This window comes from Nomascus leucogenys, chromosome 1a, assembly GCF_006542625.1.
Source record: "Nomascus leucogenys isolate Asia chromosome 1a, Asia_NLE_v1, whole genome shotgun sequence".
NCBI lineage: Eukaryota > Metazoa > Chordata > Mammalia > Primates > Hylobatidae > Nomascus > Nomascus leucogenys.
In genome coordinates, this window is record NC_044381.1 from 87,784,786 (window position 1) to 87,800,643 (window position 15,858).

Genomic DNA, 15,858 nt, shown 5'->3' on the forward strand with positions numbered 1-15,858 from the left:
AGGAGGCTTATGTAGAGCTACAGTGTTGGTGAGAGCTTTGCTGAGGGACACTGGCATTCAGAGAAGAAGTCTTTCTGGGCTGACTAAACTAGTTGTCCTCTGCCAATGTCCCGCTTTATTTTTACAATGGAAAGTGAGTGATATAAATGAAGACTTGGTATTCTGTTGGCAGGAAAAAAGACTGGAGAAATTCAAGAGAAATACAAGTTTACATGGATCTGAGCTCCAGGGAGAGGTGGGCAGCAGAAGTCAATGTGATTTACCTAAGGTTTAGTGAACTTAGTTGCCCTCCCAAGGTTAAAAGGTCAACAAGTCCTTTGATGACCATTTGCAAGCAGCCTGGAAGAACTCATTCAGCTAAGTCACTGCCTCTGAGTGACAGACCCGCAACACAGGTCCCACAGTGCTGCCAGTAATTTCCTAAAAGTCCTCACTGCCTAACCCAACCCTCATAGAATTTACTCTTGAGTCAATAATTAACCACCTCCCGAGGCTTGGTAATCCCTTCAACCATTTCCTAGGATCAGAGGTGGAGGAGGGATGTTTTCTTTTTTTTCAAAGTGAGGAAAAGTGGACAGCTACCTTTCTTGACAAAAGGCACAGCAACTCCACGCCTGTGCTGGGCCAGAGCTCTATTTTGTAGTACCTGCACCATCTCTAGACTGTCAGGTCAGGGTCCATGCTCTGAAAGGAGGTGACCATTCTCCCTTGAATGAGGTGGGCTGGGGAATGTCTTGCACTTGGTAATTATCTGTGATTCCACATTCCAGGAACCACACTGACTGTTTAATAATCTTTAACAAAGATAATTGAACTAACATATGTGAAAGCACTTTGTAAACTGAAAGTAACATATAATTCTTCTTCTTATTAACTGAACCCTCATTCAAAATGATGATGTATTTATTAACATATGTATATATGTAATATATACATTGATAAACTTATTGACATAACAACATATTTATTAATGTGGTTATATGTTCATGCTATATTACATTCAAAAAGCAAATTTTAAAATAGAAAGATCCAGGCCGGGCGCAGTGGCTCACGCCTATAATCCCAGCACTTTGGGAGGCCGAGGTGGGCAGATCACGAGGTCAGGAGATCGAGACCATCCTGGCTAACACGGTGAAACCCCGTCTCTACTAAAAATACAAAAAATTAGCTGGGCGAGGTGGTGGGCGCCTGTAGTCCCAGCTACGCGGGAGGCTGAGGCAGGAGAATGGCGTGAACCCCAGGGGCGGAGCCTGCAGTGAGCCGAGATCGTGCCACTGCACTCCAGCCTGGGTGAAAGAGCGAGACTCCATCTCGAAAAAAAATAAATAAATAAAACAGAAAGATCCCACTAGGGATAGGCAGATGAACACATGAATAGGAGTAAACACATCCAAATATCAATATGCATTATCTCTATAAGTGGGTTCAGGGTGATTTTCTTTCCCTGTCTTTTCTTTCTTATTTACCCATATTTTCAAATTTTTTCTATAGAAAACGTTTTACTATTGTAATTTTGAGACAGAGTCTCGCTCTGTCGCCCAGGCTGGAGTGCAGTGGCGCAATCTCGGCTCACTGCAAGCTCCGCCTCCCGGGTTCACACCATTCTCCTGCCTCAGCCTCCGGAGTAGCTGGGACTACAGGCACCCAGCACCACGCCTGGCTATTTTTTGTATTTTTAGTAGAGATGGGGTTTCACCGTGTTAGCCAAGATGGTCTCCATCTCCTGACCTCGTGATCTGCCCGCCTCAGCCTCCCAAAGTGCTGAGATTACAGGTGTAAGCGACCGTGCCCAGCCACTATTGTAATTTTTTAAACTTAAAATGATTAAGAAAATGCCTCCACCTCATCCCACAACCAACAGGCAAGAAGGCCTTGTGGGACGATGCCCTCTGACAGTAACCACTGCTCTACCAACACAACGCAAAGAAAGGGAACAATTTCAGCAATAGCCTTCTTGAGGCAGTCCCCAATCCAAGCAGATTGGGAAACTTACACAGTTGAGGATCCAGCCCTTTATCATCTCACCCTCCATCACAACATTTGCAGGAGAACTTTAGAAGCACACTCAAAGAGTGGGAAGACAAACCATATGGCCCTGGGCACCTGGAATAGCAGAGGCGCAGAGGCCCCCAGCTCTGGATGAGTTCCAGGAGGGGTGAGGTGTGGGGCACTCAGACTCAGCCAGTACCTGGCATAGGGCAAGCATTCCACAAACACTTCTTGAATGAGTCAGTGAGTTACAAGTCAGTTTGGGAAACCGCTTTGTACCAAGTTCCTAGGCATGCCCTGGCTCTCTCTGGGACACCCTGCTGGGCCCTAGGCACGGTGGGCTGATCATTCAGAAGAGGCTGCCTTAAGTGCAGGAACAAGACCGTACAGATGGTGGCATAACTACAAGCACAGATTGTCACTACACACATATCTAGTTCTAATCATAGCTTTATGTCTGCCACCTGGGTGAACTTAGGCATGTGACTTCAATTGTCTGAGCCCCATTACCTCATCTGTAAAATGGAAATGATGATCCCTACTTTGGGGGATTCTTGTGAAGACTACAGAAGATGTATAACATTTACCACAGACCCTAGCCCTTAAGCATTTGTAGGTGGTAACAACTGTTACCAGTGTACAAGCATTGCTGTATGTACAGCAGTGGGCACACATTTTCCTCTGCTAAAGGTGAGAGACCATTTGGAGCTACTTAGATGGGTAGGCTTGAGGAAGGAGGAATCAAAGGCCCATTTAATGGGTTATAAATTGTGCCTTGAAGGAAATCCTGCAGCATAGAAGCTAAGACAGCTGAAAGGGAGCAGGGTGAATTATGTTTTCAAACCACAATCATCAACCAAACTGGGTCAGGAGGCCTAAGTCCTGGAAACAAGTCTAGACTAGAGCAACTAGAGACCTGCTGGCAGACCATGTGACAATATCCAAGACACACCATCCAAAGTGCTTCTGATTTGAGGTTTACCTCCAAGCAATTTCCTCTAGAGAGTAGAATAATTTCATCAGATGCCTCTCACCAGAGGCTCTTCCTTCAAGCCTGCTTTTAGGATCATGGTTATAGGGCAAGACCTAGAGGTTAGTCTTACAACAAGGATACTTAGGGTAAAAGTTGAAAGGTCCTGCCCTTGTTCTTTCGGTGGAGAAAAAAGCTCTGCAATGGCCTTGTCCTTCCTGAGAAGACTCTACATGAGGCATTTGTGCTTTCCCTTCCCACTGGGAAGGTGCTTGGATACATCACACAACTCTGTCCAAATCGTCGCCAGCAGAAACCTCTGGAGTGTGTGACAGTAAAACCTGAGCAATCTCAGGGTTAGGCTGGGAGAAGAAAGCTAGTGGGAATACTGGAGGTAGAAAACAATCATGTTACTGAGAAGTCATGGTTTTCCATTAAAAAAGGCAAGAGAGAGTTGAATGTGACAAGTGGCTGCTTGTCCCCTCAAATCCACCCTTCCTGTCTTCCATAGTGGGGCACACAGTTGTCCAGCTAGAACGTACATTTTTCTGCCTCCCTTGGAGCCAGGTGTGCTCACATAACCAAGTGCAGGCAATCGGGTGTGCATAGATGTGTACAACTTCTGGATGGTTTCCAAATTAAAGATAAACTGTGCTTTCCATGAGTAAGTTCTCCTTCCTCTTTTATGAAAACTGTAATACACACATAACAGTCACCCAATTTAATCATTCGGTCAAGGTCAGTGCACTGAGGGAATCTAAAAGAACCTAGGTTCCTAAATGATCTCATGGGGCACAGTTGCCCTGCTAGCCTGGGCTACTTAGCTAGTTTTTGAAAGAGAATATGCTTCTATCCTACGTGAGCCTCCATATCTGTATGCCTCTTTGTAATAGCAGCTTAGCTTAATTGATGTATTAATCTCATTAGCATATGGCCAAGCAATAGAAGTGTTAAACTGAAACATGAAATTGCTGATTTTATATATCAAAAATAGTTGAATATCAGTATACAACTCAACTTAATGAGATCAGGTCAGATATTTTAAGGAAAGTTAAACTCACTTCTTCTCATTAGCTACTTTGCCCTGTAATTAATGCATAGTAAAATGAGGTTCAATATACAGATGCTACAAAACATCATTGAAAGAAGTTAAAGGAGGTCTAAATAAATGGAAAGATATCCCATGATCATGAATTGGAAGACTTATTAAGATGTCAATAGGGCCAGGCGCAGTGGCTCACACCTCTAATCCTAGCACTTTAGGAGACCAAGGCAGGTGAACAGCTTGAGCTCAGGAGTTCAAGACTAGCCTGGGCAACATGGTGAAACCCTGTCTCTACAAAAAAATAGAAAAAGTGGAGCATGCCTGTAGCTCCAGCTACTTAGGAGGCTGAGGAAGGAGGATCACCTGAGCCCAGGAGGTCAAGGCTGTAGTGAGCCAGGATTACACCACTGCACTCCAGCTCAAGCAATTGAGACCCTGTCTGAAAAAAAAAAAAAGGTGTCAATAATCCACAAAGCTACAGATCTGATACAATTCCTATCAAAATCCCAGCTATTTATTTTGTATAAATTAACAAAATTACCCTAAGATTCATTAAATGCAAAGGACTCAGAATGGCCAAAACAATCTTCAAAGAGAAGAACAAAATTGGAATCACATTTCCTAATTTCAAAACTTACCACAAAGTCATACTAATTAAGAAAGGGTGGTATTGGCATAAGGACAGATATAGATTAATGGAGTAGAACTGAGAATCTAGAAATAAACCTTTGTATTTCTGGTAAATTGACATTTGATAAAAGTGACCAAATAATTCGATCGGAAAAATAGTCTTTTCAATAAATGGGGCCAGGATAACTGAATAGCCACATGAAAAATAATAAAGTTGGACCCCTACCTCATACCACATACAAAAATTAAGTCAAAATGGATCAGAGACATAAAAGTAAGAGCTAAGATTATAAAACTCTTAGAAAAAAATATAGGCGTGTAAGTCTTCATGACTTTGGACTAGGCAATGTTTTTTAGATATGACACCAAAAGCACAATCCACAGATGACAAAATAAACTAGACATCATCAAAATTAAAAACACTGTTTCAAAGAACAGTGTTAAGAAAGTGGAAAAACAATCTACAGAATGGAAAAAAAAATTGCTAGTCATATATCTGATGAGAGAATAGAAAGGACTCTTTCAGCTCAACAATAAAAAGACAAATACTTTAATTTTTAAATTGGCAAAGGATTTGAATAGATATTTCTTCAGGTTCAGAGATGTAATTGGCCAATAAGTACATGAAAAGATACTCAACATCATAAGTCATTTAGTGAAATGCAAATCAAAATCACAATAAAATACTATTTCATATCTACAAGGACAGACATAATAATTTTTTTTTTAAAAAAAGGCAGTAACAAGTATTGAAAAGATGTGGTGAAATTGGAACATTCATACATTGCTAATGGGAATATAATAAAATGGTATAGCTATGATGAAAAAGTTTGGTGGTTCCTCAAAAAGTTAAACATAGAACTGTTACATGATTCAGCAATTCCACTCTTAGGGATAGACCCAAGAAAACTGAAAAAAATATGTTTACACAAAAGCTTGTGTTGTACACAAGTGTCCATAGCAGCATTATTTATAACAGCCAAAAAGCAAAAACAATGCAAATGCCCATCAACTGATAAATGGATAAACAAATGTGGTCTATCCATACAATGGAATATTATTAAGCCTTAAAAAGGAATGAAATTCTGAGATAAGTTACAACATGGATGAATCTTTTTTCTTTCTTTTTGAAACGGAGTTTCGCTCGTTTCCCAGGCTGGAGTGCAATGGCACAATCCCGGCTCACTGCAACCTCTGCCTTCTGGGTTCAAGCGATTCTCCTGCCTCAGTCTCCTGAGTAGCTGGGATTACAGGCATGAGCCACCACGCCTGGTTAATTTTGTATTACAACATGGATGAATCTTGAAAACATTATGCTAAATGAAAGAAGCCTAGTCACAAAAGACCACATATGGTATGATTCCATTTACGTGAAACACCCAGAACAGGCAAATTCATAAAGACAGAAAGTAAATTAGTGTTTGCTAGGGAGTAGAAGGGGGAAGGATTAGGGAAGGACTGATGATAGACATGGGGCTTCTTTTTTGGATGATAAAAATGTTCTGGAAATTGGCCAGGCACGGTGGCTCATGCCTATAATCCCAGCACCTTAAGAGGCCAAGGTGGGCAGATTGCTTCGGATCAGGAGTTCAAGACCAGCCTGGTCAACATGGCGAAATCCCATCTCTACTAAAAATATAAAAATTAGCCAGGTGTGGTGTGCACCTATAATTCCAGCTAATTGGGAAGCTGAGGCAGGAGAATCACTTGAACCCGGGAGGCAGAGGTGGCAGTGGGATGAGATCATGCCACTGCACTCCAGCCTGAGCAACAGAGTAAGACTCCATCTCAAAAAAAAAAAAAAAAGTTCTGGAAATAGATAGTGGTTGTAATGCGCTGAATGGTGGCCCTGAAAAGGTATATCTATTTCCTAATACCCAGAATCCTTATTTGAATCATTATCTTCACTAGAGTCTCTGGAGGATATGGCCCTGCCCACATCACTTTCAGGCTTCTGGCCTCAAGAACTACAAAGCACGCACTTCTGTTGCTTTAAGCCACTAGGTTTAGTAATTTGCTACAGCAGCCCTAGGAAACTAATAACAATGGTGACCCATACACACTTTTTAAATATACTAAAAACCACTGACTTACATGCTTATTTACTTCTTGAGACAGGGTATCTCTCTGTCACCTAGGCTGAAATGCAGTGGTGCAATCACGGCTCACTGCAGCCTCAACCTCTCAGGCTCAAGTAATCCTCCCATTTCAGCCTCCCATGTAGCTGGGACTACAGGTGCATGCCACCACACCTGGATACTTTTTAAACTTTTTGTAGAGATAGGGGTCTCGATATGTTGCCCAGGCTGGTCCCAAACTCCCAAGCCCCAGAGATCTTTCCACCTTAGCCTCCCAAAGTCCTGGGATTACAGGCATGAGCCACTGTATCCGGCCAACTTATACACTCTAAAGTGTACAAAGGGTTAGCTTTATGGTATGTGAATAATAGCTCAATAAAGCTATTATTTAAAATATACATGCACACACACACACACATACAGCTCACTTTACAACACATCAGGACAATAACTCCATGGACTGATATATAATGATAAACTACAGTCCTTTCTTTTGTATACTAAGGTGATGCTACTGTCCCACAGCCATGACAACATATACTAGGTAGTTGCTCATCCTTCCTCAGCTGGGAAAATTTTTAGATCTATTTCCTTGCAACCTTTTGGGCTCACATTTACTAGGAGGATGGCTGGTCATTTCTAGTCTGTGGCTTTGCAGTTCTGGGCACATATTTGGGACCCACTTTTTTCTGATTTCTGGATCAATGTCAACAGATAGAGCCTTGACTAAAAGATGAACTAGATTAACTGGAAAAGATAATTTTTAGGCCATCGAGAAAAAAGAGATTGCACAAAGAACACTCATTGGCTCAGGAGCTTAGAGTGAGGACATTGGGTTAATCCTCTCCCCAAGTTCAGCAGTAACGGCCACGAAAGCCTAGCATTGCTGAGCAAGCCAGACTGATCCTCACGAAGCTCTCCAAGAGGGACTGAGTGTCCTTCCCATCTTACAGGGTAGAGATGGGAGTACATGTTGTCCCTGGAATCTACTGGCCTTTCCTAGGGAGCAATCACCAGCAAAAAGTGGCCTGCATATAGCACTTGAGGGATTTTTTTGGTAGATGAAAGCATTAGAAACTGTCCCCTGGCAATATGGGAACTGGCATAGATGACTCTTGGGGGAGGTCACTTAGACCTACTTCAGGTGCCTGGGATCCTAGGTAACCTCAATTCTCCAAGTCTTGAAATGTGTGTGCTGCCAAGATGGACCTGGGAAATGCTGTCCCTGCCCCCCTGGACCTTACCTCCACACGTCACTGCCTTTGGAAAACATGGAGGCCCGGATGACTTCGGGTGCCATCCAAGCATATGTCCCTGCTGCACTCATCTTGGTGGTTCGGTGCCATTCCCGAGCCAGGCCAAAATCAGTGATCTTCAGAATCTTGTTGCTCAGGTCTCCATTCTCCACCTTCTGGAGGATCAATACTAGGCAAAGAAAGGAATACAGAAGAAACCAGAGTCTGCATTAATCAGAGGGAAACCACAGAACTCTTCTGCCATCCTCCTGACCTCTCCTGTGCCCACATTTAGCTGCCATGGATTGATGGTCAGAGCCATCATTTCGTAAACACCTATAGTGCATCCATTTTTGGACCATCCATTTTATAGCCACTATCTCTAATCCTCACAACAACTTACAAGGCAGGTACTATTGCCATCTCAGTTTTACTGATGAAGAAACTAAGACACACATGTCACAAATAAATTCCTGGCTGGGCACAGTGGCTCACGCATGTAATCCCAGCATTTGGGGAGGCTGAGACGGGTGGATCACCTGAGATTAGGAGTTCGACACTTGCCTGGCCAACATGGTGAAATCCCGTCTCTACTAAAAATACAAAAAATTAGCTGGGCGTGGTAGTGCACACGGGTGACTCTCAATAATCATGTCCTCAAATACTGGTATCTACCAAGCACTCGATACTACTAATCATTAAAGCACCAAAGCTTGTGAAAGTCTTATTTTATTTTTTGTAGACCTTTTTTTTTTGAGCTGAAATCCACAAAACATAAAATTAACCATTTCAAAGTGAACAATTTACTGATATTGAGTACATTCACAATGTTGTACAACTACCACCTCTGTCTAGTTCCAAAACATTTTCACCACCCCAAAAGGAAACCCTATACCCATCAAGCAATTATTCTCCATTCTTCCTCCCAAACCTTAGCAATCACCAATCTCCTTTGTCTTTATAAATTTACCTAGTTTGAATACTTCATGTAAATGCAATCATACAATATGTGACACACCTGCTTATTTCACTGAACATGTTTTCAAGTTCATCCACGTTACAGCTTATATCAGTACTTCATTCCTCTTTATGGGTGAATAATATTCCACTGTATGTACATATTACAGTTTATCCTTTTGTCCACTGATAGACACACGAGTTGTTTCCACTTTCTGGCTACTGTGACTAGTGTGTATGAACATGTGTATACATATATTTGTATACTTGTTGTCATTTGGAGGGTATAGATCTAGGAGCATATTTGCTGGATCACATGGTAATTTGTGTTTATCTTTTTAAGGAACCACCAAATTGTTTTGCACAGCAGCTGAACCATTTTACATTTCCACAAGCAGACTATGGGGGTTTCAATTTCTCCACATCCTCACGGATACTTGTTATTTTCCTTATTATTGGTATTCTTCATGCCATCCTAGTGCATGTGATATGGTAACTCATTGTGGTTTGGGTTTGCATTTCCCTGATGACTAATGATACTGAACATCTGTCTTCTCATGAGCTTGTTGTCCATTTGTATATCTTCTTTGGAGAAATGTCCATTCAATACTTTGTCCATTTTTAAAGTGGGTGGTTTGTCTTTTTATTATTGAGTTATAAGAGCTCTTCATATATTCTGATACTAGACCCTTATCAGATACATGACTTGCAAATATTTCTCCCATTCTATTGGCTGTCTTCTCACTTACTTGATACTTTTGATACACCAAAGTTTTTAATTTAGATGAAGTCCACTTTTTTTTTTATTTATTGCACACAACTTTGGTATAATATCTAAGAATCATTAACACATTCAAGATCATGAAGATTTAATTCTATGTTTCCTTCCAAAAGTTTTATGGTTTCAGCTCTTACATTTAGGTCATTGATCCGTTTTTAATTTCTGCATATAATAGGGGCCCAACTTCATTCTTTTGCATGTGGCTATGCAGTTGTCCCAGCCCCATTTGTTTAAAGAGGAAAGCTTTAAAACACAGACAGAGGGGAGAGCTGTTATCTCCCAACATGCCTGCCTGAGTGGAAGAGAAAGGTTATATTCACAGCAGTTTACACATTTGTACCACTGCGGTAAGCCCACTGTAAACTTCTACCACTGACAAACAGCTGTGGCAATAACAAACTGTCATGCTTTTATATCTTGAAAAATGTAAGAATGTTTTACCAAATTTTGGTGAAGTCCATGAGAGTGCATTGTGTAAACCTCACCACTCTTGTCGGGCAATGGCAAAAACAGTCATGCACTGCATAATGATGTTTGACAGGCCAAAAACATGATGGTGGTACCATAAGGTAATAATAGGGCTAAAAACTTCCTGTCACCTAGTAACGATGGCAGCTGTCATAATGTCATGGCACTAAGTATTCTCATGTGTCTGTGGTGATGCTGCTGTAAACAAACCTGCTGTGCAGCCAGTCATATAACAGCATAGCATATACAATTATGTACCATACATAATACTTGATAATGCTAATCAGCGACTATGTTACTGGTTTATGTATTTACTTTTTTTTTTTTTGGACCCAAGGTCTTACTCTGTCATTCAGGCTGGTGTGCAGTGGTGCAATCATAGCTCACTGCAGCCTCAATCTCCTGGGCTCAAGTGATTCTCCCACCTCAGCCTCCTGAGTAGCTGTGACTTTAGGTATGTGCCACCACGCCCAGCTAATTATTTTAGTTTTTATAGAGAAGAGGGCCTCACTTCATTGTCCAGGCTGGTCTCAAGCTCCTCGGCTCAAGCGATCCTCCCACCTCGGCCTCCCAAAGTGTTGGGATTACTGGCGGGAGCCACTGTGCCCGGCCAGCAAACTATACTTTTCATCATTACTTCAGAGTGCACTCCTTCTACTTATGTAAAAAAAAGTTAACTGTAAAACAGCATCAGGCAGGTTCTTCAGGAAGTATTCCAGAAGAAGGCATTGTTATTATAGGAGATAACAGCTCCAGGTGTGTTTTGCCCCATCCAGTGGAACAAGATGTAGAGGTGGAAGACTGTGATACTGATGATCTTGACCCTTTGTAGACCAAAGCTAAAGTGTGTATTTGTGTCTTAGTTTTTAACAAAAAAGTTTAAAATGTAAAAAAAAAAACAACAAAAAACTTATGTTAAAAAAAAATGTAGGCTGAGGTTTCTTCTGGAACCTATGCCATGTCCCCTTTAGGAACCAAGCACAGGACCAGGCTCTTAAAAAAAAAAAAAAAAAAAAAAAAAGTAGGTCGAGGGTGGTGGCTCATGCCTGTAATCCCAGCACTTTGGGAGGCCAAGGTGGGAGGATCATTTGAGCCCAGGAGCTGGAGACCAGCCTGGAAAACATAGTGAAACCTTGTCTCTACAAAGAAATTGAAAAATTAGCCAGGTGTGGTGATGCATGCCTGTAGTCCCAGCTACTCAGGAGGCTGAGGTAGGAGGATCACTTGAGCCTGGGAAGTCAAAGCTGCAGTGAGCCGTGATGGTACCACTGTACTTCAGTTTGGGTGGCAGAGTGAGTGAAACCTCTCTCTCAAAAAACAAACAAACAAACATACAAAAGTAAATAGAGAAAAGCTCATAGAATAAGGATAAAAGAAATAAAATGTTTTTGTACAGCTGTACAGTCAGTGTGTTTATGTTAAGCTCTATTGTTACAAAAGAGTTAACAATTTTTGTTTATAAAGTTAAAAAGTTACAGTAAGCTAAGATTAATTTATTATTGAAGAAAGAAAATCTTTCAGCTGGGCGCGGTGGCTCAGGCCTGCAATCCCAGCACTTTGTGAGGCCGAGGCAGGAGGAACACTTGAGGTCAGCAGTTCAAGACCAGCCTGGCCAACATAGCAAAAACCCATCTCTACTAAAAATACAAAAAACTAGCTGGGTGTGGTGGTGCGTGCCTGTACTCCCAGCTACTCAGGAGGCTGAGGCAGAAGAATTGCTTGAACCTGGGAGGCAGAGGTTGCAGTGAGCCACAATTGCACCACTGCACTCCAGCCTGGGTGACAAAGTGAGATTCCGTCTAAAAAAAAGTTTTCTTTATAAATTTAGTGTAGCCTAAGTGTACAGTGTTTATAAAGTCTATGGTGGTGTACAGTAATGTCCTAGATCTTCACATTCACTCACCACTCACTCACCCAGAGCAACTTCCAGTCCTGTAAGCTCCATTTCATGGTGAGTGTTCTGTAAAGAAGTACCATTTTTTATTTTCATATCATATTTTTGCTGTACCTTTTCTATATAGATACATTTAGGTACACAAAGTCTTAGCACTGCATTACAATTGTCTACAATATTCAGTACAGTAACATGTACAGTTTTGTAGCCTGGAAACAGCAGACTACACCAGGGGTGTCCAATCTTTTGGCTTCCCTGGGCCACATTGCAAGAAATGTCTTGGGCCACACATAAAATACACTAACAACAGCTGATAAGCTTAAAAAAAAAAAAAAGGAAAAAGTGTCCTGAGCCACAGTGGGACAAGCTTTGGCTACACCATATAGCCCAGGTGTGTAGTATAAGTACACTCTGCTGTTCACACAATGATGAAATTGCCTAATGATGCATTTATCAGAACGCATCCCTGCCGTTAAGTGATGGGTGACTGTACTGAGCTAACTAGTCCAGGCGTAAGTCAATGTGGCCTGGCCAGGCGGTGGAACAGAAAGGAAAAGATACACTGGAACTAAAGACCTAGTGATTAACCAGATGTAGGGGCTTGATGGAGAAGGAAGACATCTCCAGCTTTTCAGGTTTGGGTGACAAGCAGAAGAATGTTGGTGCCCCTGATTGGGAAGTTGAGAGAAAAAGCCCATTTGAAGAAGCCAAGTTTAGTTTTGGACATAATGGGTCTAGGTTCACAGTAACAAGAGTCAGTATGGAACAGGAAAAGAGCAGATAATTTAAATCCTAGGCTTGACACTCTTAATGTGACCCTGGACAAATCTCTTAAACTTTGTACCTCAATTCCTGCTTCTACAAAATGTGGATAAAGATTAAAGGCGATACAGTAATAAAGCAACTAGCAGAGTACCCGGCACTTGCAGCACTATAGTTATTACTGTAATTAGGTATCCTGTACGTAAATGAAAATCACAGGATTCAGTGCTCAAGGGACTGATATGGAAGGCCTGGCAGTCCCTGACACACAATAACCATGCAATACGTTTTTGCTGTATAGATAAATGGAATGCTTGATTAATAATGACACCTACTCATTATGGGTCACTCACTATGTAGCAGCATGATGCTGCTTATGTCCATCGCCTTTTGTTAATCCTTAAATCAACCCTCAGCAGTAGGTGTAATTATTTTCCCCATTTTATGCACTCCAAATCAGACACAGAAAGGTTAAGTCAGTTGCCCAGTCAGTGAGGGATGGGGAAGGGAATCAAATCCAGATCTGTCTGACTTCAGAACCACATTCTTCACCTTTGTGCCATGCCGTACAGAGGCCAGAAAGAAATCCTATGTGTCTTTAAGCCCTGCCTCCATTTCTGCCTAATCCCTAAAGCTGTCATTGATTAGTCTACCCTGCACTTCTTTTTCCTGAATTCTTCCTTCAGCATCCAAATACCACATAATCTAACATTATATGCACTTCTAATCATTCCTGACTGCTGCATACATATGGGTGTCATCATTTCCGCTAGCATATGATACAGTATGACTCCTAGAAAGCAAAAACCTCATTCTTTTTCTTCTGGAACCTATGCCATGTCCCCTTTAGAAACCAAGCACAGGACCAGGCTCTTTGAAAGAACTCATCCCGGCTGGGTGCGGTGGCTCATGCCTGTAATCTCAGCACTTTAGGAGGCTGAGGTGGGCGGATCACCTGAGGTCAGCAGTTCAAGACGAGACTGGCCAACATAGCAAAACCCTGTCTCTACTAAAAATACAAAAATTAGCTGGGCGTGGTGGCACACACTTGTAGTCCCCAGCTACTTGAGAGGCTGAGGCAGGAGAATTTCTCGAACCCATGAGGCGGAGGTTGAAGTGAGCCGAGACTGTGCCACTGCACTACAGCCTGGGCAACAGAGTGAGACTCAGTCTCAAAAAAAAAAAGAACTCATCTCTTGCTGGTCACATACTTGACCAATGCGATATCTGTGCATCTTCTCAAACTATCCACTTTCCCATCTTATTATTGCCAGGTATTGGGGCAGGGGGTGGAGGGGCACTGGGAGGAGACTAGAGAAAGAGTAATACCTCAGCCAGGGGTTCACCAGTGACTAACACACCCAGTTAGTGCCAGGTCGGGTAGGGGACACACAGAGAAAGATAACCTGAAGACTCTCAGCTTATCTCAATGGACTTTTGCCTTCTATAAGTAAAGATAATGTGACAAAAGTGAGTATCAGGTCAAGACAGGGTCTCACTCTGTTGCCCAGAATGGAGTTCAGAGGCACAATCATAGCTCACTGTAACCTTGAACTACTGCGCTCAAGTGTTTTTCCACCTCAGCATTCTGAGTAGCTAGGACTATAGGTGCGCACCACCAAGCCCAGCTAATTTTTTATTTTTTATATAGATCGGTTGATCTTCAACTCCTGGCCTCAAGCGATCCTCCTGCCTTGGCTTCCCAAACACTGGAATTACAGAAGTGAGCCAATGTGCCTGGCACAAAGACATCATTCTTGATTATTTCCCAATTAGGACACCGCCTATATATACCACTTAATATTATTATTTAAATAATATTTAATGGGCATCAAAAAATAGAAAGAATAAGATCTAGTATTTGATAGCACAACAGGGTGACTACAGTCAAAATAATTTAATTGTATATTTAAAAATAACTAAAGTATAGTTGAGCTGCTTGTAACATAAAGGATAAACACTTGAGGGGATGGATACCCCATTTTCCATGATGTGATTATTATGCATCATATGCCTGTATCACAATGTCTCATGTATCCCAAAAATATATACACCTACTGTGTACCCGCAAAAATTAAAAATTGAAAAAAAATTTTAAAGAAGAAATTTTATATCACTATTGTAAATGGGAAAGCCAAAAATTCTCCTAACATTGAGTAACCTGTACAAACAAATAAAACGAAAGAAAAATAAATGGTATAGTAGCAGATCCGCATATGGTCAAAGTGCTGAGCCTAAGGCCTGCCTTCTCTGCTTGAGAAGAAAGATTTGAAGTGTTAGAGAGGAATTATAGACAAACAGCACCAAAATGAATGTTGATCCTCCATTTACACAAAGAAGTTGAATGACTTTCTTTGGGATTCAATGTTGCTTAATGCAGACCACTTAAAATGGTCTCAAGGCCATCCCATTAGGAGGTCAGCGGGAGCAATGGGGGGTGTCTTGCCACAAAGGGCTTTGTGAATCTGACCTAATATCATTTAGCTGAGGCCAGGCTCTCAAAACTTGGCATCACTGAGGAGACTCTCCCATTAGGTCCTAATGGTAAACTTAGCTTTGGTTGATGATCTATGTCATTTTCAGATTTCTTATTTATTATTCATCTCCATTAGTACAAGGGGCTCCAATTTGCTAAATGCTCGCCTTGGTGCCAAGGCTCATGTCCTCAGGCCTGCATTTGGTTCAGATGATTCGATGCCATCTCTCCTACATTACATAACTCAGCTAATTTGGTTTTGAGGGTTATGTTTTGTTTTGTTTTATTTTTTAAAGTTTATTGTTAAATGTATTATACACATAGGAGAGTACATTAAAATGTATACATGTAATATGTACAAATGTATATATGGCTTGGAGTGGTGGAGCACACCTGTAGTCCCAGCTACTTGGGAGGCTGAGGCAGGAGAATGGCTTGAGCCCAGGAATTCAAGGCTGTAGCGCACCATGTCTGTGTCTGTGAACAGCCACTGCACTCCAATCTGGGCAACACAGTGAAACTCCATTTCTAAAATTTAAAAATGTATATATGGTTTAAAGAACATAATATGAA

The 15,858-nt window shown here is 41.6% G+C and overlaps 1 protein-coding gene across 1 annotated transcript in view; it reads right to left on the reverse strand.

Annotated features, from left to right (window-relative positions):
- The window catches only part of MAP3K9 (mitogen-activated protein kinase kinase kinase 9), an 87,107-nt gene that overhangs the window by 30,823 nt on the left and 40,426 nt on the right, over positions 1–15,858 (reverse strand). The window contains 1 exon segment of the mRNA XM_030812762.1: positions 7,957–8,137. Within this exon segment, the coding sequence (XP_030668622.1) occupies positions 7,957–8,137 (181 nt within the window).